The sequence below is a fragment of the Megalops cyprinoides genome, chromosome 20, assembly GCF_013368585.1.
Source record: "Megalops cyprinoides isolate fMegCyp1 chromosome 20, fMegCyp1.pri, whole genome shotgun sequence".
NCBI lineage: Eukaryota > Metazoa > Chordata > Actinopteri > Elopiformes > Megalopidae > Megalops > Megalops cyprinoides.
The window spans coordinates 19155943-19179097 of NC_050602.1; the positions used below are offsets into that span (position 1 = coordinate 19155943).

Below are 23155 nucleotides of genomic sequence, written 5' to 3' on the forward strand. Positions count from 1 at the left end.
ATGCTGAAGGTTGTACTGTACTCTTACCGCAGTGCTTTTGCCTTGTAGTTATTTGCTATGTGTTTCTACACTGTGACTTCTGTATTTGCCGTGAATAAAATAATTTGCCAGTGCAATACATTATAATTGTAACAATAATAATAATAATAACATATTGTAAAACTTCATATTTTTGTTTGGAGAGAAGACTCTGAGTCTGTTTCCTTAAATTCTGTAGGGTGAACAACAGTTCTTTTTTCAGTTCTTTTTTTATATCTTTCAGAATATAAGAACAGTTTATATAATAGGATATGGAGCATTCAGATGCTAATAATTCTTGCTAGCTGCATCCCTGCTGTACATCAAAGTACTCTTTGAAGTCGATTGTGTAGGATACATTTTGATCAGGCGTTGGAATTCCTCACACCAGAGCCATTCATCTCATTGAGACTCACAGTTTACTGCAAATGAGCAATTAGGAACATCCCAGCCCTGCTCCCCAGGGAAAGCAACTTTTAAACATCTTTCAGTAACTGGGCAGTGTTCTGTGGGGTGGTGGCCGAGAAGCTGGGCTTGTAACAAGAATGTTGCAGATTTTATTCCAATGCTGCCAATGCCGTTGTACTGTGCAATGCAGTTACACTGAAATCCTTAACTGATGATCCAGCAGTATCACAGGATCGTATGTAACACATTAACTATGTAAGTCACCCTCAATAAGCACATTAAGTTGTTTACCAATACCCTTCCTGTACTTACCAGAGATTGTTTAAAGATATGTCACACCTCAGTTGGACCTAAATGAATGCTACTCTGACTGCCATACAGGTAATCAATTCTTATTAAAAATTCTGTGAATATGATGGTATGATCATAATTAGGAAGGAGTTATGAATATTAATGCATTCCCTGTTCACTTAAGCACTGTGGTCATCCAAGACAAAAGAATTCCACCAAATGCAACAGTTTTGAATCCCCACAGATCCTACATTTCTCTTTCTGTCATCTTTCCCTCTTCTCTCTCTCCTCCTTCTCCTTATCTCTCCTCTCTCTCCTCTCTCTCCCTATCCCCTCCCTCCCTCTCTCTCTCTCCCTCTCCCACCCTCTCTCCACCTCTCTTCCTGTCTCTCCCTTTCACTTTCCCCTTCACTCCCTCGCTGTCCTCTTCTCTCCCTCTCTCTCTCTTTCTCTCTCTCTCCCTTTCTCTCTCCCTCCCTCTCTCTCTCTTTCCCTCTCCCACCCTCCCTGTCTTCCTCTCCCTGTCTCTCGCTTTCTCTTTCCCCCTCACTCCCTCACTGTCTTCCTCTCTTCCTCCCTCTCTCTCCCTCTCTCCATTCCATGTGCAGTCATTTGAGTGGCAGGTGTGTAATCACTGGCCCTGTGCTGCGCGTGATCACAGCAGGGGTGTCGGCCTGGGGACACAGGTGCGCACCGGGCCCGACTGAAATGTGCTTTTGGGGTTGCACTGCAGATCATAAATAATGTAGCTCTAAGAGGTACTGAGAGTAGTTCAAAGGGAGGGAGCAGGCAGAAGGCATTTTAAAAGCTGTGCAGAGGGTTTCTTTAGAGTATTATCGCTTTATCAGGCTTGGTGGGGTCAGACGTGAGTTCAGTATTATGCTCTGGAGAGGCTGTTGTGGAATTCAAACCAGTTTTTCCAGTGCCATTTAACAACCAAATAAATTACTGCATCACAGTATAGAATGTAGTATTCATAAAATTAGAAATCCTTCAAATTTTATGACGTCAACAGTCACTTTGTAGCTGAATAACTAGTAGTGCCCCTGTCTGATTGGCTAGGTAGCTGGCTGACTGGCTTACTGGCTAGGTGACTGACAGAGTTGCTCACTCGTTTGCTTGACCATTGAATGGGAAAAGGCACAAATAAAGCATAACCCAAAGTGGCCAAAGCCTCTGAACCACGCCTGTTTTACACACTCAAAATCTGTGCTCTGTAAAAGTCCATTAGGGAATATCTTAATATCAGCTTTTTTAAAAGTGTTGTCTAAATGCCCAAATGTATTTCCATTTTCGTCATAAAATTGAATCTCAGTGAATTGATATGGTATTCATCTTCTTCCTCCCAGAGTGCTCTGAGAACTTATCTGCCTAAAAGCAAGGCAGAATCAGTGTTACAAAAATTTATGTGCTGTTGTTACTGTTCCATAGGTTGCTCTGGATACAGGGAGGCCATTTGAGCTACAACAGGACACCAGCCTACAGGCAAGGACAAGCCATATGCTCTCATATGCTCTCTCTTTCTCACTCAGGTTTTTTCCCCTCTCTCTTACTTTCTTCCTCTTTCTCCCTAAAGTAGATCCACGAAGCAGGCTAATATTTGACATAAATTAACATCTAATTTATGCCCCGGCTTAGACAAAGTCGCTCTGCAACCTGGGTATAGTGTAACAGCAGTGTAATATTTGCAACAGCTCAAGAAATAATGACACAGTACCCAGCCTGCAGCACTGCTTTAATACAATTTGACTGTGAGGTCACAACGACACAGCCAACCAATCAACTTGCCTGGAATAATTTCCAGTCCCACCTCAATCACAGAGGCAGTGGCCTCATCTGAGGTCACTCAACTTGATGCCAGTGGATGAGGGCCTATCTTCCAGTTTGGGGGGCACCTTACTGTAGTGTACCATTGGTGCACAGCGCACCAGTGTGAAATTAGCCACATTGGTGTGTAGATGATTACAGTCGCCTCACGCTGTACTCCCCCACGAGAGCAGACATTGTGGTGGGATGAGCTTAAGTAGTACAATTGTCCATAGCCAAAGTGGGGAGAAAAAGGAGGAAAATACACTATATATCCTTTGTTCAAAAGCAGTATTCACAATTCATTATTCATTATTCACTATTCTGTATATTAAAATTAATAACACACACCTGTACAGTTTACAAGGTGCTAGGATTACAGTTTATGTCCTCTACACAATGTGAAAAAAAAAAAACTATTTATGGAACACAGAAAAGGTTAACCTGGCAAAAAAAACGGCACAACAAAATTACTTCTTATAGGAATGCACCCTTGTGTACCCTTTTGCTGTAAAAGTGCCTCAGACTAATAAGGTGTCATACATATTTTACAAGGTTGTACCCTTGGATGTTAGGAAATATTAGGTGCATCATTCAGTACAGCTATAAGAATGCTCTGTTCATGTGTGTGTAGATGCTATGTGCTGTGTACAGATGGGCACCAGCTGTCTGTTAATTTACAGTTCTGGAAATGAAACAATAAATTGAACCTCAGTAATTTGGAAAACAGAGAGGGAGGCAGAATTTGATTAGAATTGCGTGTGTACTGTATGTTGCGGGGGCGGGAGGGAGGCGTCGGCACAGAAGCTGAAGGGTTTTTGTGTCGAGTTGATTGTTTCAGTGATTGGGGGTGTGTGATTAAGCATGACGTGGGGGGGGGGCTGTTTCTGGACTGGGTAACCCTGGGAACGAGACTTGGATCACGCCACTACTTTTCAGTATTACAGTGCCATCTACTCACTGGAAATATAGCTCCACAGTCCCACAGGGAAACCAGGGGGATTTCTGGCCATTTTCCTGTGTGTCCAACATAACCTTTGACCTTAAGAGGTTAGCCTGTTACAGGGGTCTCTGCACAGACATGAGCAATTCCAAAGACATACGTGTGCATGGCCACTGTCTGAAAGACCATCTAACAGAAAACTATAATGTCACCCTTACTCGTTCTTGTATATGTTCCATCTCTTTTTAAAACCAGTTATTAAAACTGTTTAGATTAAGGTATTTTTTTAAAAATCATTTTTGAAAGCCTGCATGCAGAGTTACAAAGGTGCTTTTGCAATAAGCAGGCTTCCCTCAGCTATGTTAACTGCTGGTGCTTTAGTTTGTTTTTTTTTGGAGCAAATGGGAGTTCGGGGGTGGTGCTGTGCTTTAGTGTCAGTGACCCAGGGCAGTGAGACAACCAGACTGCAAGGATCTGTGGAAATGCAGTTTATATCACAGTACAAAGGCACGTGTCAGCAAGAAACAGTGAAAAAAACACATGCTGGTCCAGTGACTAGATTACTTTATCCCCTGTGTATAGAGTTCTTCTAATTAAATTCGTATTTCTGTCCAATCAAGAAATAACATGTCAGTGGTCTCAGTTAAAAAAAAACAGCGTGTCCCATCGTTTTACCCATCTCTATGGGACATCACAGCTGAGGTTTGAAAACAGAGACAGCAGAGCTTGAAGACCTGGCTCCATCATTACTGTGCCATTCTTTTCAAGCTGGGTCTTTAACAGTCACCCTGGGGAACTCGATGAGAAAATCAAACCCAGCGATGGCCTTTTGTTGGACATGCCAAACACTCATTAATCTGCTGCGTCGGATCACTGTACTTGTGCGTTCGACATTTAGGAAAACCCTTTCTCTTTTATAATTGTGTACTTTTTTATAGAGAACTTCAATCCAATATTAAGATGCATTCAGATACACAACACATTTTAAATGACTGTCTAGAGCAGCCACAGATGCCTTTTAAAGCACATTACAGGCATGCCTCTGTGTCACCGCAATCTGTGTTTCTTGCCCGTTTATTGATTATTGCAACCAATGTGCATAGAACGGTGCTCTCTCTGCTTTAATTCTCTCTCCTGTAAATGAAACAAGCTGTGCTATCTGAACCATGCATTTAGAGCTGTTTCATCTCAGTGATTCTCAATAAGCTTTTATTATACTTCAGATCAGAGCGCACAGAAACAGCTGCTGTTCAGTACCAGCCTTCAGCAGATAGTCCAGTGCAGAGGACATCAATCAATACCGCTTTTTATTTGTTTGTGTGTGTGTATATTTGCCTGTGATTGCATGTGTATGTGTGTGTTTTTGCCTGTGCATGTAAGTGTGCGTGCGTGTGTGCGTGTGCGCACATGCCTCTGTGTGTGTGTGTGTGCGTGTGTGTGTGTGTGTGTGTTCTGGCAGGGGCAGGACTCCCTGGATTGGTGCGTAATCCAGACAGAGCTTCTTTTGTGACTTGCAGCGCTAATGTCTCTGTCTGTCACACTCTGACGGCCTTGCAGACAGACACTCTGCGATGAGGGCCACGTGTTAGCACCCAGATGGGAGACGGAACACTGTGAAGTGGCCCTCGGCAGTGAGACGGAGGGAGACAGAGAGACGCGGGGTGGAGGACTGGGCAGGGGAGCGTACTGTAGGGCGTGTGGGGTGTGCAGGGGAAATTAAAGTGGTTTGAGGTGACTGATCTCCACTAAAGCCTCAGAGGCCGCATAGCAAAGCAGGCCAACCCCTCAAACAGAAATTAGGGTGGCTTCTCCCTCCTACCACTGCCACACACATACCCTTGCATTTAAAATGAAATCAATACCCTAAAAACTAGGAGCCTGCATGGTGCTATACGGCGCCCCCTGGTTCCCCTCTCCGTGTCCCTGATCTTTAATGCCCAACTGAGGCCCTTAAACTGGACCAAGGCCTGAGAGAAAAGGAGACCAGCCCTTTGACAGACACACAAAACAAGAACACTTTCTGAATTTCACAGTATAGCATGCTGGTGGTAAAGAGGGATTAGGGTTTCCCTGAATCCCCCTAAACTGTGACACATTAATTTCTGTTCAATTCCTCAGTGCTCTGTAATATGTAGCATGGCTAGATATCCGTGACTCAAGCCACACATTTTACTGTCAGATATCTTTGAAGGTGTAATTGTCTGTTTGCATGTGATATTAAATGCACCTGTTTGTACAAGTCACAGTGATAGGGAGAGAGAGCATAGTGATACATGAACACTTCGGTCTTTCAACGCTGCTGCTGTTGATATTACTATTCACGCATCAAGGGACGAGCGGAATTGGCCTTTCTTTCATCAGTCCTTGCTGACAGATGAAATGTAATATTTAAAGAATAGAAATAGGATATTTACTTTGAAACGGGCATAAGTCAGACCGATTTGTTCCCAGTTAATCTGACATAGGGGAAATACATGGACGGATTAATTATGTGCGTACAATTTGCAGTAGCCATGGGACGTGTGAATTTTAGTCGCATTTAATAAGCGGCGATGGTCGGTCCACATGGACGGGGGGATTCCTGTAGGTTTCTGGTTCCTTTCAATTAGCGACTGACTTTTAAAAAACTGCTGCCCTGACCTCTTATCGACTTAATGAGATTAATGAAGTAATTAGGGCCGGAGATGAACTAAAAATGCCGCCCCCCCCTTCCTGTCTTCGGCCCCGGAGGCCCGGAGGACAGCACTGGACTTGTCCCTGGTGTCATCTCGCCTACTCGTGAAGGAATGTAATTATTCACTCACTGCTGGATACCACACCGGTGACAGGATGGGACAGATAGGGGGCATGGGAGGGTGTGTGGGGAGGGGGTGTCGGTATGGTGTACATTGCAGGACAGAGAGCCTAAGGGGCGACATTCAAGATATTGAGTCGTGGAGGGGCCGTGACCTTGGCTATCGGAGGCAGTTCCCACAGTAACAGTTGTCCGGCTGTTAGCCGTGACACACCACTCTAAAACCCTTGTTCAACACGTCTGCCGGAAATCCGCCGGCTGACCAGAGAGTGATCTGGGGAGCCCTAAAGCGGGAGCCTCGCAGGAGAGCGAACATTCTGCAGAGTGTTGCCGTTAATGCCTGCATGCACGGCCACAATGGGAAAATCAATGGCGCTTTATGGGACATCAATCTCTCCCGCGTGTCTAGGGCTCAGGCCGGCCTCTCAGATCCCGGTCTTGAGCTGGCTGTGTCGTGTCACTTAGATGGGCTTCTCTTTCCATCTTCAGGTGTTTTCCTCCAAAATGTGGGCGTGTAACTTAGAATATGAGCCAAAGTATGACGGGGGAATCTAAACTGAGAAATAGTCTGTATTGAATTTCTTTTCATGAATTTTTTTAAACAATATGGTTATGGAAAAAATAATCCAGCTCCATCTTGTGGCATAGGTAATTTCCCCAAATATAAAATGAATGCCATGGCATTTCACTGTAGTCTTCCATACTGACCCCCACTGTCACCACACCAGCTTTTCAGCCAATGTGTTGAGATGTCAGTGTTGCAGCCTGGAGATGTCTACTCAGCCAGGATAGGAATCCATTCAGAATTCAGGCTGCCCAACCCATAGATGTTTCCCCAAACAGCATGACCTGCCGGATTCTGGTGAAGAGGCGCAATTGTTGATGTCATAAGTGAAATGGCTCAGGTGCACTTTGGTTTGGGGGACGGGCAGAACCCGAAGACCTGAGACTCATTGTGAAGGAGAGCCGACATTTAATCAATGTCCCAAACTGCAGCGGCGTATTTCTACATCCTGACACCAACTACAGAAATCCACAGCGAAGAAACGAAGGGCATCGCTGGAATGAGCCGATAATCAAACGAATCAAAACGGATTCAGAACCAAAGAAGTAGAGCTCCCGGCAAGAACCCTGCTGTTTTATTGATTGGTTGCCAGGCAACACACAGCCCTCAACACCCCGCCCCCCCTTCCTGCTGTTCACTTTCTATTGCGCAGATCATACTCATATATTTAACAAAAGCGGTTTATGGGGGTGGGGTGAGGAGGGGTGGGGGGGGGGGGGGGATGGGGGTGGTGTGTGGAGTGGGTGGCTCCTGTTCTGCAGTCCTGGCTAATGACTTTTTAATTTACAGCGCAGTGCTAATGCACTTGGCAGAGGTGAGTATAGTGGGCAGGGCACTGGAGTCCGCGCCATCGTGTCTCCTTAATTCAAACGAATACCCCCCAGCATCCATCAGAGAGGAGCACAGGAACAGAGAGGGAGAGAAAGCGAGAGAGAGAGAGAGAGAGGGAGAGAGAGATTGAGAGAGAAAGGCCAGGAGAGGCACAGAGAAAAAAGACAACTACCTCCACGGCTCTCGCTGTCCGCTGGCTTGACCTGGATGGGTCTCGTCATCTGGAACAAAAACAGAGAGAGAAGGTGAGGTCAGTCCAGGTAAGGACAGAAGGGGCGGGGTGACCAGCTTCGAGCAGTGCCTATATTTCATGTGTGAACAGCAGTTCCCAGTCCGTGCACCAAGTGGCCATGGAGAGGGAGTGAGAGTGGCCTTTCAGCTCCCTTGAGGAAATATTCACCTGACACTGCAGCGTACCAAACATGTTATATCAGTCATTGGTAAGATGGCTCCTTGAACCTTCAGCTCAATCAACAAAACTCTCTGTTTCAACAAAGTGCATGGGGAGCAGAATTGCTCAGGCGAATCAGGAAGGACTCTCTGTCTGCTTTGCTGACACCCTTTCACATAGCTTGCATTTCATATCCTGTGTACAGTCCAGCTGGATCTGTGCTGAAGCGATACAGGCAAAGTACCTGGCTCCAGCGCACGGCATCAGAGCCACAGCCTGCAATCTTGTGGTCTGGCTGCTGTTGCAGTTCACCCTTTACCTTCCACTAAGCAAAAGGGAAAAAAATCCTTCCACACAGCAGGGTTTTGGGTTACACTTTAACACAAAGTTACACTATATCAGTGTAGTTGCAGTGTATCTAACAATTACAGTGTTGTTACTGTGTAATATATGAAGTTACACTCTATTACATAATTATTTACATTGCAGTGGCTTGCAGTTAGTGTGTAATGGCATGAAACAACTTAATGAACCGACTGCATAACAACACAGGCGTATGGACTAGTTGATGTAAGGCTATGTTTTGATTGGTCTTCCTGTATGCACAATATTTGTGCTGGCGGTGCTGAGGGAAATGTTTGGAAAGCTATGGGAGAGATGGAATGAATTTGGTTCCATGCATCCCCGGTACTTGCCCACGGGGGTAGAGCGGGGATTGGTGGGACTCCATAGTGAAGCTTCTCTCTAAAATCCCCTCCAGCATTAGAAACCGTAGTGCTGCAGAGCCCAAGGCAAGCGTGTGTTTGTTCCACATCATCAATAATCAATAATAATAACACTAACAGTAATGGATTGCATTTGTATAGTGTCTAACATGGATCTCAAAGCACTTCACAGTGACGGGGGTGGGGGTGGGGGTGGGGGTGGGGGGGGTTGATTCACTCCAACCACCGCAAATGCGTAGCGGTGATCTGAATGATGCCTGGCAACCATTTTATCAGCACCAAACGAGTGTTGTTCGCACGCTCAAGAGCTCGGGTATTTGACGGTTTAGAGAGATGGAAGTATATCTGCAGGATCATTGGCGCTCCAGGAACAGCTCTGCTTTTTCCTGCTCCACACTGATAAAACGGCAGTTTGCTGTGCTCCGTGTTTCTGTCACCGTGGTCTGCACTAGGCCGTGTTTTTTCTCTCTCTCTTTCACGGCTGTTTATTCCCCCCCCCCCCCCCCCTCCTTTTCTTATCATTATTGTAGTTCTGGTTGAATTGTTTCCCGAGTATTTCATCTAAAGATGCGCTGCACAAAGCTTTTGTTTCCGGCCTATATTTCATGAATAAAAAGCGCAGCGCTTTAGAGCGTGCAGAAAACACAAGGATTCCGGTGGGATAATGTCCGCTTTGCCTTTGTTTACAGATCCGGCAGGCACCAGGATAACACTGAAATGATTGCGTTTGTGACATGCAGAAGGAGGAGGTGCTGAAAAGTTTTCAGATGAAATGAAATATTTTTCCTTTAGGTGCAATAACGCTTTTTATGCCAAGAGGGGAAAAAAGAGCTGAAGACATGTCTCACCATGGCCATCTCTCGATCTCGAGGCTTGTGCTTGTGATTCTGGGCAACGTTGTGCTGAACCCTGAGTAAATTGCTTTTGTAAAAAGAAGCAGGCAAATATTCCATGGATAAAAACGCCAAGATCCCTTCTGATTGGTAGAGAAGTTACCCCGAAAGGGGACGAGGTAATCCCCCTGTCCTTCATGGCACCTGCAGCCTAGAATAAGTACCTTTTCATTACAACTAACTACTGCCTCTGATTCAAATGCCGAAACATGAAGAGGAATTCAAAATCAATGCCACAAACAAGCTAAAAAAAGGTCAGCCTTAAAGACAAGACGCTCGCGTAAAATGAATATTTCATCTGAGTTGAAAAGGTCTCCGTATGACTCTATGAACATGAAATGGACAGGGGTGAAATGTGCTACAGCCAGTCCTGGGATCCGAATACCAGGCGCTGAACCCTAGTGCAGTTGCCCCATCTGAGAAACAGAACTATGCTTTAAACAATTAAATGAAAGTGCTTTAAACAGGAAAGAAAACATTCTATTGTACTATTTCTTCTGCTCAAAGCCTGCTTTACCCAACCAAAAAGTGAAGCCTTGTGAGCTTTAAACAGACATGGCTAAACAATTAGTAGCTGCCGGGTTCTGCATGCTTTGTTGTGCAGGATGGAACAGCATCACTGTAAAATGTTCAATGACTGAGTGCGGTCAGAAGCAGAAAGAGATTGCCCTCTGAGCAGAGCAGTATTAGCGCATATGACAGTGTGGAGGGTGATTGTGACAGGGAGGCGTGTCCTCCAGGGACAGCGAGCAGCAGAGGAGTATGGAGAAAATGGAAAGATTTATATAATATACACTCCATATTATATAAGTGAGCAAACCAAAAAAAAAGTTATTTGAGATAGTGTGTGGCTATCTTTTCATTTTGTGGAATGCAGCACTACAAAAAGAATGAGCAGATGTCCCTGGCTTTATTCTAATTTGATATTAAATAACAAACAAAACCCCATCACTTAAATGTGTAATGAGGTAGGCAAAGACCTCTGCTATTCTTAATAAGAGAATAATCACTTTTTGACTTGAGCATCCCAGCTGTGATAATTAATATTTACAGTTATTGATTTCAGCAAGTGTAATTGGTGACAGCACAGTGCCTTTGTTTAGCTAGTACATGGACCAGGCTGAGAGGGAGAAGGAACGGGAGGGGATCAGAAACAAGGGCCATTTCTTGCTATCCAAAGTTGGCCAGACATATACTGTACTTCCCTATATTCTCAAGACAGGTAACACAATTTCCAGTGCTTCCAGACCATTACAGACTGGAGGAGGGGAGACTTAGATGGCTGAGCAATATGTAACTGTCCGTCAAATATGATAGACAGCGTGCAGACCTCTCTCGTTTACCTTTATAGTTTTTTCATCTACGCTGTCTTCTTTGATTTTGAAATCAGAAGTTGAGGGAGAATTAGCGCTGTATACTCGTGTCCTAAAATGCACTGGCAGCACTCCTGGATAACTCCTGTCATGCCAATATAGACGGTTCCTTAAAAGGCAGACAGAGAGAGAGAGAGAGAGAGAGAGAGAGAGAGAGGCATGGAGACAAGAGATAGAGAGAGAGATGGAGCATGTATGGGTGTACATGACTTGTTTGTTTGTGGGGTGGGAGGAGGAGGAGGGGGGAGCAGAGCGAGGTGTGAAATCTATCAAAAGCTGAAAAGACAGACAGAGTCGAGAAGGGGGAGGCTTTGCCGAGGGAGAGGAGATAAGACAGGCCGAAGCAGAGGCAGAGAAACAGACAGAGAGAAACTCTGAGACAGAGAGTGAGGGAGGTGTGAAAGTGTAGGAACCAGCCATCTCTCCAGTCCTGTGGTTACCACAGCCCCGGCTCTCGGTACAGTGCAGGCTCTGATTTTAAAGGGGCCCTGTTTCAGTATACCGTCTGATACAGAGATACAACATCCGAATCAAATGAAAAGGGGTAGAGAGTAAGAATACAAAGGGGATTTTAGGAGGCTCTAGGCTTTATGGTCTTTACTACAAAGGAGAAACAGAGAGGGAGATGGAGAGAGAGAGAGAGAGAGAGGATAGAGTGACCAATGCAGTGGCTCACTGCTTGCCTTGACAGTTGCAGTAGTCACACAGCCCTGCAGGCAGGGGAAGCTGCCAGTGAGTTTGCTGATGACTCCACCCTGGCAGTGCTTGATAAGGGCTTCTTTGGCCTGGGCCTGTGGCAGCCAGGCTCTCTCTCTACTTGCGCCCCTGTAGAGCTCTCCAGATTTTGAAAGAGCTGGCTCTACTTGGGACCACTACTTTTGACCACTACTACACACTACTTTCTGCCAAACTGCTACTCCACATGCAGCTCAGTACCGCTCCACACTGCAGCCCAATAGTCCACACTTGCACCATTAGAAGCTGGATGCTCACCGTCCAGGTCTCCTCTCCCATCATGCACTGCGTTACTGTTTGTTACCCACAGCAGCTGCCCCCTGGCATTACAGATACACACCGTTATCTGTGGAAAGAGCCTTCCCAGAGCTGGCACTGCGCAGCAGTCAGAGAGATACCCGCATGGCCTGCTCCAGTCACGGCTGCCACACTGGGGAGCTGCTTTTAAGGCTAGTATGGCCACAAATGCTGAAGTAGCAGATGTTTCCTCACCCCAATCTCGCAGCTATCTAGTGAATCTTATCTTCAGAACATGCGCCACATTCAGTTTTGGTATCGCATGGATTTGTGCATGCGGGCCTGCGTGCCTGCGTGCGTGTCTCATCCGTCACCTCCCGCACACACACATGCACAGACCTCCTTCACCTGCTCTGCTCCGTGATTCATTTAGGACATTCATAATGAAGCCACTCACAGACGCCAGGCTGAGATTGGTTACAGGTCGCCGATCTGGCCAGTAAGCAGCAGGCAATGTTTCCTGGGTACTGACCCATAATTCCCGGTGTTCCCCCATGCAGAGTTGACATTTCTTTAATGGTCTACAGACCTCCCGAGTGCCTGCCTCTCTGAAGCACGATGATAGCCTATTAGCAATTCTCTGCAGCTAGCACTTTTCCCTTCACACGCCTTCCACCACCACGAACCATGACAACAGCCATGTGGGAGTGAAACACGGAGAAGAAGAGAGGGAATGAGAAAAAGGAGAGGCAGTGAAGCATGTTGTCTTGACCAAGAAAAAAAGAGAGAGAGCGAGAGAGTTCTAAACCAACAGCAGCTTGAAGGAGAGAGAGACAGAGATCTAAAGTAATGTCAGTTCGAAAGAAACAGAGAGAGAGAGATCTAAACAATCAGCCGATTGAAAGAGAGGGTGAGAGAGAGATCTGAACCGAAATCACTTTGAAAGAAAGAGAGGAAGAGAGAAAAATTGAAAGGAATGGCAGTTTAAGGAAGAAAAAGAAAGAGGAAGACAGATCTAAAATGGTGAGACACCCGGGGCTATGCAGCTGGAATTGCCTCGCTCTCTCTCTGCCTGAGGACGCCTTCCTAGAATCATCAGGAGCCCCGCTTTCCCCTTCAGAAACATCCCTCCTCCGTCGCACTACCGCCTGCGCTTCCACTGCTTTTTAAAGGCGGTACTGTGAAAAGTGACCCTCTTGGGATCAGTCAAAGAGAAAATGTGTTATGACACAACAGCCATGTCTATTCCTGTGTACTGCATGAGCGGGACCCAGCTGCAAGACAGCACTACGGTCATGATCATCAATAATGACGTAAATCTAGGCCTCCGCATTAAAGAAACAGGGGAATGTGCACCTGGCTTTCATTCTCTTTGCCAGCATGTAGATTCTAAGGGGAACAGAGAGATGGTCAGACCTCAGACTGCTGCCATGGGCCCAGCCCAACATGCCTACCTGCCCAGAACCCATTACATGACACTGCCACCTGCTGGCACACTCCAAACACTTCACCACCATGTTCCCAGCACTCTACCTAACACAAAACATTACATCAGCCTGGCAGCTTAGAACATCATGTCAGTGTGTGTGTGTGTGTGTGTGTGTGTGTGTGTGAGATATTTCTGAAGCACCATCATAAAATTGGTTACAGCGCATTACATCACTGATGTGATTGGCAGATACTCTTATTCAGAGTGACAGACACACTCCAGCTGCAGGAGGACAAACACTCCCTGAAGCCCGGAACGCATCACAGGGGTTTTTTTTCCTCCTCTGATTCCTGATTGGCTGATTGGTTGATTGGCTGATTTGAGGGTCCACAGGTATCTACATTCCAGGGGAGTGATCCTCCTACATGCCTGCATGCAGCACCCACACAAGGAGGCTTTAGATTCTTTCAAGATGTTTAACTCCTTTTGACCAAGTTCAGCCAGTGGTAAGCCAAAGAAGAAGAGGAAAGGAACCAAATGGCTTTTCACCTTGGAGATTTGAACATTAATACTGTGATTAAGATGTACTTGCTTTCTGATTTGATATGGAGGTGTCCGTGATATCGTTTGAAATGACACATCTAATGAGCAGTAGAGCTGCCGCATTTTTAACTGCCCTCCACTAAATCGTCTTTCATCAAGTCTTTCATTTTTTCATCAAAAATTTCATCATGTTCATTCATTTTCCTCTTTTTTTTTATTGAAAGGTGCTCATTTTACCCAAGGTGTTCAAGCTGAGCACAGGAAGCAACAGCTCTGGCACCAAATTAAGACTGCCGTTGAAATTCAATTACGAGTTTCCAGGAGCAGGGATGGCAGAGTTACTCACAGCCAAAGTGAGCACTTCCAGACAAATACGTATAAAAATAAACACACATACAAAATTAAACACACACCTCACAGCAAGAGCCTCCTCACTTGCCCTTGCCCTGAACCTTCTGTGGCAGGCTGTACCATGCATTCAAAACCCTCCTCTGTTCGGTGTGCAGTTTCACTCTGGGACACTACAGTGTGTCTTTCTCTGCAGTCTGTCCGTGGAACGGTAAGCCCAGGTGTCTTGTAAGCACAGATAAAGAATCTCGCTCCAGCCTATCCATAAATGTAACAAACCGATGTCCCTTATAGTCATCGTAGGAGGATTTCCCAGTCGGCAAGTGCAGATTACAGTGAAATTGTGTCTGTCTTCTTCCGACACTTCGCTGAGGTGTTTGTGCGCATTCTAAAACACCCGACAAAGACTGAACTTTATCAAGTAAACCAAAAAAAGAGAGCGAGGGAGAGTGCTTATATTTACATTTATTCATTTAGCAGACGCTTACAGCGCTTACATAGCGACTTACATAGGTTACAGTTCTTTACAATGTTATCCATTTAAACAGCTGGATATTTACTGAAGCAATTTGTGGGTTAAGTACCTTGCCCAAGGGTACAGCAGCAGTGTCCCAGCGGAGATCGAACTGGCAACCTTTCGGTTACGAGTCCTGCTCCTTAACCACTATGCTACACTGTTGCCCCAGTGAAGTGTGAGATGGCTGAGAAAGAAAAGAGAGAGTGATAAATGCTCTTTTTTGCTTATTTTCACCTGCTTCTTCACCAAAAGCTCATCAAAGGAGGTCCTGGTGAGGTTCTGTATTGGCCCAAGGCAAGCAGAGGAGGCAGCCAATCAGTAAGTCAGGAAGGAAGAGATCAGCCAATCAACGGTGGAGGCCTGCACAGAGTGCTGAACCACTCCCCTTTACTACCCTGCCCTGCTCGCTGGAATTAATGGCCATATTGATTATTCCAAGTGCAAGTGAAATTGAAGTAAGCAGGGAAACATTTTAAAAGCAGTAACTGCACCATGTCCTCACACCAGACACACTCACTGACACCGAGCTGCAAGCAGAGGTGGGGGAGAAACAGACTTTGAGGGAAAGGCTATTCCAGAGTTTGTGCTCTGCACAGCATCCTATGGGCATCATGCGAGACGTTTTGTGACTGTAAGGGAAAGGCAGATTAAGAGTTAAAACTTCTATTTCCACTCTTTTCCTCAGCTCCCTTGGGCTTCTCATATCTCAAACACATTCTCTCTTGTTTAAAATGAAATCAATAATAATAATAATAATAAAAAACAGAGCCACGCATCGACGTGTACTGCAGCCAGGGGCGACGGCAGCGCACTCCCACAATCAGGGCCATGTGCTCAGCAGCACAACTCTGACACAGGAGGGGGAGGGGTGGGGAAAAGTCCCCGGGGGGGTGATAGCACATGTGAGTGACCGGCCCGGCGAGGAGGAAATGTCTTTCATGTCATAACCTGATTTTGTGAGATTTTTATATGTATGGCACCCGGCACACAGAGGAACGTCTGTGTAGCTCCAACCACAGAAAACAGCCCTTTGGGGGAGATTTTGGCATTCAGCACTGTTTGCATTCCCACACTGTTAATTCATGTAGAGCCCCTGTTCCTGCTTCCTGTTCATTATCCAATATGGTTAGGTACTTTGTGACTGTGTGTACGGGGGGGGCGAGCTACCCGGATGTCAACGCGAATCACACACGTGTGCCGAACTGTGGAACCCGCACCAGAGATGGAACATCCATTCCACGTTTAAAAGGTTGTGATGACAAAGTATCTCTGGACCGAAATAGATCACGGAGCCACTCCAAGGCAAACATGACCCAATTAACTCCAGTCACGGCGCACACGCAGCCGAACGGCACAACCCGGCGTCGCTAAAAGCTTCACCTTTACCCCTGCGCCCCCATCTTCATTTCAGCAGCGTACACGGACGGCCATGCATAATGCCGAAAAAAAAAAACTAGATAAAGAAGAGTGACGTGAGGCGACTCAGTCCGGGGCTGTATAACCTGACAAGCATCACGTCGTGGGAGATTTACATTGATGCAAAGTGACAAGGTTAAGTGGATTTATTTATTTATTTATCTGCTTATTTATTTTGTGGGGACAAGTAGAGTTACATTATACGAATTACAGGTATGATTAAAACATTGACACATTGGTTAAAAATGGCATACTCTGCACACAGTGTTTAGAACCACAGCTAATTTCTCATACCAGAGCTCAGGTGGGCCTACAAGAGTATGCATTAAAAATAACACAGAATCTACCTATCAACCTATCAACCTATCAAATGTAATAAAAGATACTATGTGAAAAGGAGAGATATGAAATAAAATGACAGTGGTAAGAGATTATTCAGCCTCAGTTTGTCCATGTTTGTCATTTGTCATTAGTCGAGGTTCTTCTCTGTACAATTATTCTCTGTTTCTTTACAGGAAGGCGACTCCCTCTGTACTAATTGCTTCAAGAGCTCCAGATGTAGACATAGTAGAGGAGTAACCACATCCTGTGGTTCTCATTGACTTCTCCCACTGAAATTCAACAGCAAATGAACCGTATTAGTCACAAATAATTAGCGCCAGTGATACCTGTCACATTCTCCCCCTCTTATTTCGGGGTCCGCTGTTAAAATTGACCTTCTGATCCCCAGTGCTGTCAGAGCTGGAGCCGAGGGCCAGAGGCCGCGGGCTTTTGGGAGATTCAAACTGAGTCCCAAGGGAGGGACAGGAGTACCTCCCCTCGCTCCTGTGATTTAATTACTGTCCCATTGAAGGGCGTGAGGTCTTCATTCCCACGGGACTGCCTGCTAAATTTTCAGGGTCACAGACAATGCTATTAGCCAGACGTGTGTGTGGTCGTGGGAGAGGACTGAGTCCCAGAGAGAGAGTCTATAGCAGTGTTCTAATCTGATGACTTCAACAGGGGTTTGAGTCTTGTGTTGTGCACATTAGTGACCAGTGAGGGAGGTCATCTGTTAATCACATTTATTCTCATTAAACCAATAAAAGATGGATACAGCGGTAGAGTGAACAAATTCATCTTCACCTATTTATTTATTTATTTATTATTTTAAATCCAAGCATTCTTATTTCACTCATCAAATGAGACAATCTTGGCTGACCGTGAACATCTGCAAAGAGACCGGCAGGCCCATGCCAGCTAGATTCCCCTCCTGATAGGTTTCATCTCACAGGGATCCCAGCTGCCTGCAAGTGACCGGCATAGCCGTCATGTTAAAACCTCAGATTCTCAGAACACTGTCACGGCAAACTGACAGACGTGATTTGTAGGGGACACAGAGCCCCAGTCTAATACAGCTGACGAAACTGGCGGCGCGGGGAACAGCAGGCTTTGCAGGAGACGCTAGCACAAACAGCTTGTTTGTGCCGTGACGGGGGGGACAGCCTTGATACCCCGCCGAATGGGTGAGACGTTTATTTCTGAACACAGCAGGCTTGTATTGCCGCCGCTGTCTCTCCCCCCGTACATATACAAACACACAGCCGCGTGAACGTTTTAATCTGGTGGGTAGGTGACGCCGCGCTGTCAGCCTCGCGTAATGAACGGGGTGTCTTCTAAATTCACGACTGCCAATTAGCATGGCGCTGAGTTGGGGGGGGGGGGGGGGGGCAACAACAACAAAAAAAAACGCGGCGGTAGGAAGGAGCATGAGGCTGTCAGAGTAGATGCAGATGGAAACGCGGTAATTTGGAGTAATTCGGTTACTCGGTGACGCCCGCCGCGAGGTCAGTGGCGCGTGATCGACAACTTTCATTTATATGTAAATGACACTGCTGCTATCGCGGCCGCTCCTGCTGCCACCCACTCAGAGTCCAGTCGGCTGCCTTCCAACTCTCCCTCTCTCTGGAGCCACTCACAACTCCACTGCCAGGCTGCGGCCTACTTACTAGCACCAGCTCCAGAGCGTTGGGTGCCCGGCTGGGGGCAAACTGAGTAAGAGCAGTTCAACTGACTACTTTTACTACAGATCAGATGGAGATGGAAATCCTGTAAATCACATATTGATTAAGATAATAAATTATAAAATAATACCCAAAGTGCTATGCATGATAAGTTTTCAGCAAAGCGCTGTGAAAATGCAAAGCTTTTGGCTCATTTTTTTCCTGCTCATTTCAAGAGGACTTCTTACAGGATAGTTTCAAATATAATACTGCATAGTACAATAAATTATGAAGGCAATCCTGTGATGTTGTATTCATTTTGCTATAAAAACTTCAAATTCTTTTCTGTACCAAGACATATCTGTACTAGTTGTTTATTTATGTTCAGCCCATCAATAAAATATGTAGGAACGACAGCATAATTCAGCATTTTGGACCCTAAAATATTTGTGATTTAAGTGCGGTAAATAATGAATGAATCCATCTGCTGTACAGCTGGGTCATAGCCAAGCATGGGGAGGGCGGTTTAATGTTAAATATGTGAGCTATATCTAAATGTAAATGCCGTATGGTCCATGAATGCTAAACATTCCCCTTATAGGAGTAAAAGGTCTCACTTTCTCTCCTTCTCTCCAGCCACTCCCTGTGTCTGGACAAAACCTGAATATTTCCTACACAACCCAACCATATGATTCTGTTCTTTCTGTTACAAGGGCAGGTGCCTTTAGTTGCCTTTCTCTGCTCAGACCTGCCACCCCTCCTTCAGGTCTGTCCTTCCTTACCACAATGTTCAATGCGTTTCTCTAGTTTTGTAAGGAAACAGTGCTCAACTTCTGTGGCTGTAAAAATGTTCAGTGTGAGCTGCTCTCAAATGAGTAATCAGGAAAAAATTCAAATTCTTTATTCTTAGCAAAATGCCATGACTTTTTGCTTGCATGAAGTAAGAGCTTGAAAATGCAGTATATGGCAGTGAAAATGGTGAGGGGATAGACTGAAGTAACTATATGAGATAGCAGCAGCAAATACATGTTAGTGTGTAGTTTGAATAGCTGTGTAGTTAAATTCTTGAAAACACAAAGTATTTCTGTTCACATTTAATCATGGGTAGTGCAATGTTTTAAAACAGTCATACTCTCTATGGTTTAAGACTTCCTGGATATAGGGACTTGATTGCTAGACACATGAATAAATTGTGTGGCTAGCAAGCAGCCATTGTCTAGGTAAGTTCCAGAAACTGAATAGCTAGCTAGCAGTTATTTACAGAGTCTCTATCAGTAGCTCCTTCACCTCTTCCTCATAGACAGCTACCTAGCCAGCAAAATATGTATGTCCAAAAAGAACCACTTAATATTAACTAAATGCTATCTAAGTGACAATTTTTTGTTGAATAAATTAAACCGGATACCCTTATCACAGGTGTACAGATTGCATATGTCACTTGTGTGGTAAAACAAATAAAGAACAGAGTTACAGTTTGAATTCTAAGGTGGGGTATGACTAGCGTACCCTTATGTAAGGTACACTTGACCTGAACTGTTTCAGTCAGTGTTCAGCCTAATAAAAGACCAATATGTGGAAATGTGAGCTTTGTAAGCCATTCTGGGCAGAGGTGTCTGCTAAGCAAATAAATAATTATGTGAATAATCTCTCACTGTGTAAGCAGTCTCTGTTTCTCGTTCATTTTTCTCATTCACAGTCAGTCTGCTGTTTCTGTCCCTTAGCCCCAAGCTGAGAAGCAATAAAAGTGCATGAAACAGTAACTGATAATCTGATAATTCCTAATAAATAGGACTTCACAATTTTTCTTTTCAAAATCCCTGCAGTGCTCATGTGCTCCTTACACTTCTTAGGCCGGCTTTATTGTCTACTATCTGCATTCTCTTAATCCACCGCACTAAGGTTTATGGCCTCATCAGTAAAGGAGAAGGAACTCCACATTGTTTGCCATTAAACGTGGTGTTAAAAGTTATTGCCCCGGCAGCATTCGTGGTGATTCGAGGCGCGTCGAGCGCACCCCCGCTTTCCCCATAACCACCATCTCTCCCTGCCCCATCCTCTTCCTCATCTACTGTCTACCACCAGCCATCCTCCCTCCACCCCCAACATCCTCATAAATCACCTCTAACAGAACCTCACACAGAGCAATCAATGGACTGAATCAACCTGAAAACGACTTCCCCTCCACCCTGACGATGGCCGTGGCATAAAAGATTCAGGGAGAAAGGAGCACACCATAAAAGCCTTTGTGTGGCTGCCAGAGATGACTGGGGATCAGATCACAGCACCTCACGCTCCTCGGCACGCTCTGGAAATGTGTCTATCGCAACTGAGGCTCTGCTTGATTTCTTCTTTTGAGGGGGGAGAATTAGACATGCCCCTTCATGCAAGGAGAAAACTGACCAGTGTAGCGTACATTCATGCTACAACAATCATACTATGCTATTACCAGCCCTACTGAAGTGGAGGTGAGGATCCTGCTGGGGTTTGGGAGGTTAATTCCTGTCCTGTCCCGTGTCTGTAAACCCAGAGGTGAAAGACCAAGCGAGGTACTTAAGGTCCATGTATTTGTTTTACTGGAAGTATTATAACAGCTCACACCAGTAGGGATTTAGGTTTATTCTCCTGTGAAGTCCCAAAGAAACATTTACGTATGATTTGCTTTTGTGGTTTCCCGCCTGTAGCAGGTGCCAAGCTCTGAATACAGAAAAGCCATTTAAATCGGGCATATGTAGTATCAACGGTATAGCACTTCTCTGCATCTGATTGGTGGGGGAGAGGTGCGGGGGAGGCACGGGGGCGGAGGTTGTGGGGTCAGGTCCAACACGTGCCTGTTGCCTTCCATGGCTTCCATTTCTATGGCTTGTAACAATGTTGTTCAATAAAAACGTCAAGGCTACCATCTGAGCTTAAGCCTCTAGCAAAATCGCTCCTCTGAACCCTCACCAACAAAGAAGAAGGAGTGATTGCAGAGAGAAAGAATAGTGAGAGTGAGAGAGAGAGAGAAGTGTTGCCATGGAAACATCTGACCTTTAAAGGTGAACAAAAAGTTGGACAGAGTTCCCTCTCTCCTTCTTTTGCAGGGGACGGGTAAAGGGGAGGTTCCTGACTCCAGGCAGAAAGTGACAGGTCTAAAAAAAAAACAAAAAAAAGACCTCTGCGTTGCACGTGTTCCCGAGCTGAGGACCGAAGACGCAGATCCCCGGGGTCTAACCCTTTCGGCAGCTGACGCATGGAGGTGCGCTAACTTCCCAAAGGGACTGCAGCTCAAATCACGGTATGTTAAGCATTCAGCATCGCCTTTAATTTCAGATGACAGAGCACGATGGCATCTACACCTGTAATCAGTCAATGTACAGAACTCCACTGTTCATGGAAGATAAGTTCCACACATCCCTGAAAATAAGGAAATGTATTGTATCAACAGTAGTGTACTGTATCAAATAACGTTCTGTATCAACAATAAACACTCACCCACAAAAACAATGTTCCCAAGACAAAACCAGCATTTTCTGCCTACTAAACCATGTAATAATGCAATTAGGATGTTATTAGCGTTAATCTTTATATTGATGTAAAAATGCAATAACCATGTCTATATGTAAAATACTGCATGTAATGTGTAAAATATACATACATTTGGAATCGTACAGTATCATGTCAGGGCAGTTAGCATCCCCGTGCTACATGGGGAGAGAGTGTGAGCTGGGAGTTGGAGTGGAGTGAGTGGAGTTGAGTTCTGCACTAGTAATCGAATTTCAGAATTTAAGAGAGGGTTGCATAGTTTCTCCAAAAGTACTTTATTTAAAAAAACAGCCTTTTTGGAGTTAATAAGAGGATGAGGCATTATATTAAACTCTGTCACTTCATTCCTCGAATGGTCTGCAGTTCCCTGCGCATGGCGTAAGTTTGTCTTTTTTATTTGACATAAACTCTCACTGAATACCACATGTTCAGGAACATCTTTTAAGAGGATAATTTCCCAGCAATTAAACAGTTTGTTGGCAGTCTCTTTTTAATGCTACGCTGTTTCATGGCAGTCATTTGTTGTTGGTTTTATTTTTTGCTTGTTTGTGGAAAGATAATGAAAAATTTTCATTGCAACCTGTTAGATTCCACAGTAATTTTGACCTTCGACAACACATACTGGCCTTTACCCTCAGGCAGCTATGTCGTTCACGTGCTCAGGAGAGGCCTGAAAGACTGCTGGCAGGGCACAGGAAGTCTTACTGAACACTCCTATATCTCCGCTTCCTTTATCCACAACCCCACACCCCCCCATCCCCCCCCCCCCCCCCCCCCCTTTTACCTCAGAGGGACAAGAGGCTTGGGGGTACCTGCGCTCTCCTGCAGCTGTGCCAGCTCATGATTGGTCACAGCAATGGATCCTTGTCTCGGGAGATTTAAATGATTCAGACGTTTGCCCTTCCCTGTTCCCCTGTGGGATGAGGCTGCTTTGGGGGGGGTAGAGAAGGGACGGGGGCTATGTGCATTCTTGAGTAATGTATGTATGGGTATGTGCATTCCTCACTTCCACACCAACAGCCCCAGGGGGAGCGCCTATGTTCCTCTCTGCACGGCAGCAACATAAATTATTGTGGTCTGGAACAAGACCCCCTGTGCGTCTGTCTGTTTGTTAGTCTGTGAAAGGAAGAACTGATCAAGCTGCCGATAGATTTGGATGAAACCTGGTGAAGCGATTGGCTCTGGGGCCAAGACAATGGTTCGATTTTAGGGCTGCCACAATAACTGAGAGTTGTCAGAGTTACGAGCTCATAGGAACAGCACTGTAGCTACCACAATAATTATTATCATGATTATTATTATTATTAATAATAAATTATTCATTTTGACTCCAGTTAGCGGTGACTGGTCACAGAGACATGTTCTTACACCACAGTGGGGAGACCAGA

General features: G+C 45.4%; 1 protein-coding gene across 4 annotated transcripts in view; it reads right to left on the reverse strand.

The window, feature by feature from the left end:
- LOC118795325 (CUGBP Elav-like family member 5) overlaps window positions 1-23155 on the reverse strand; it is a 127582-nt gene that overhangs the window by 45675 nt on the left and 58752 nt on the right. For all 4 annotated transcript variants that reach the window (XM_036553736.1, XM_036553734.1, XM_036553735.1 and 1 more), the window contains exon 3: window positions 7829-7877. In XM_036553736.1, the coding sequence (XP_036409629.1) occupies window positions 7829-7877 (49 nt within the window). The remainder of the gene's footprint in view (window positions 1-7828; window positions 7878-23155) is intronic.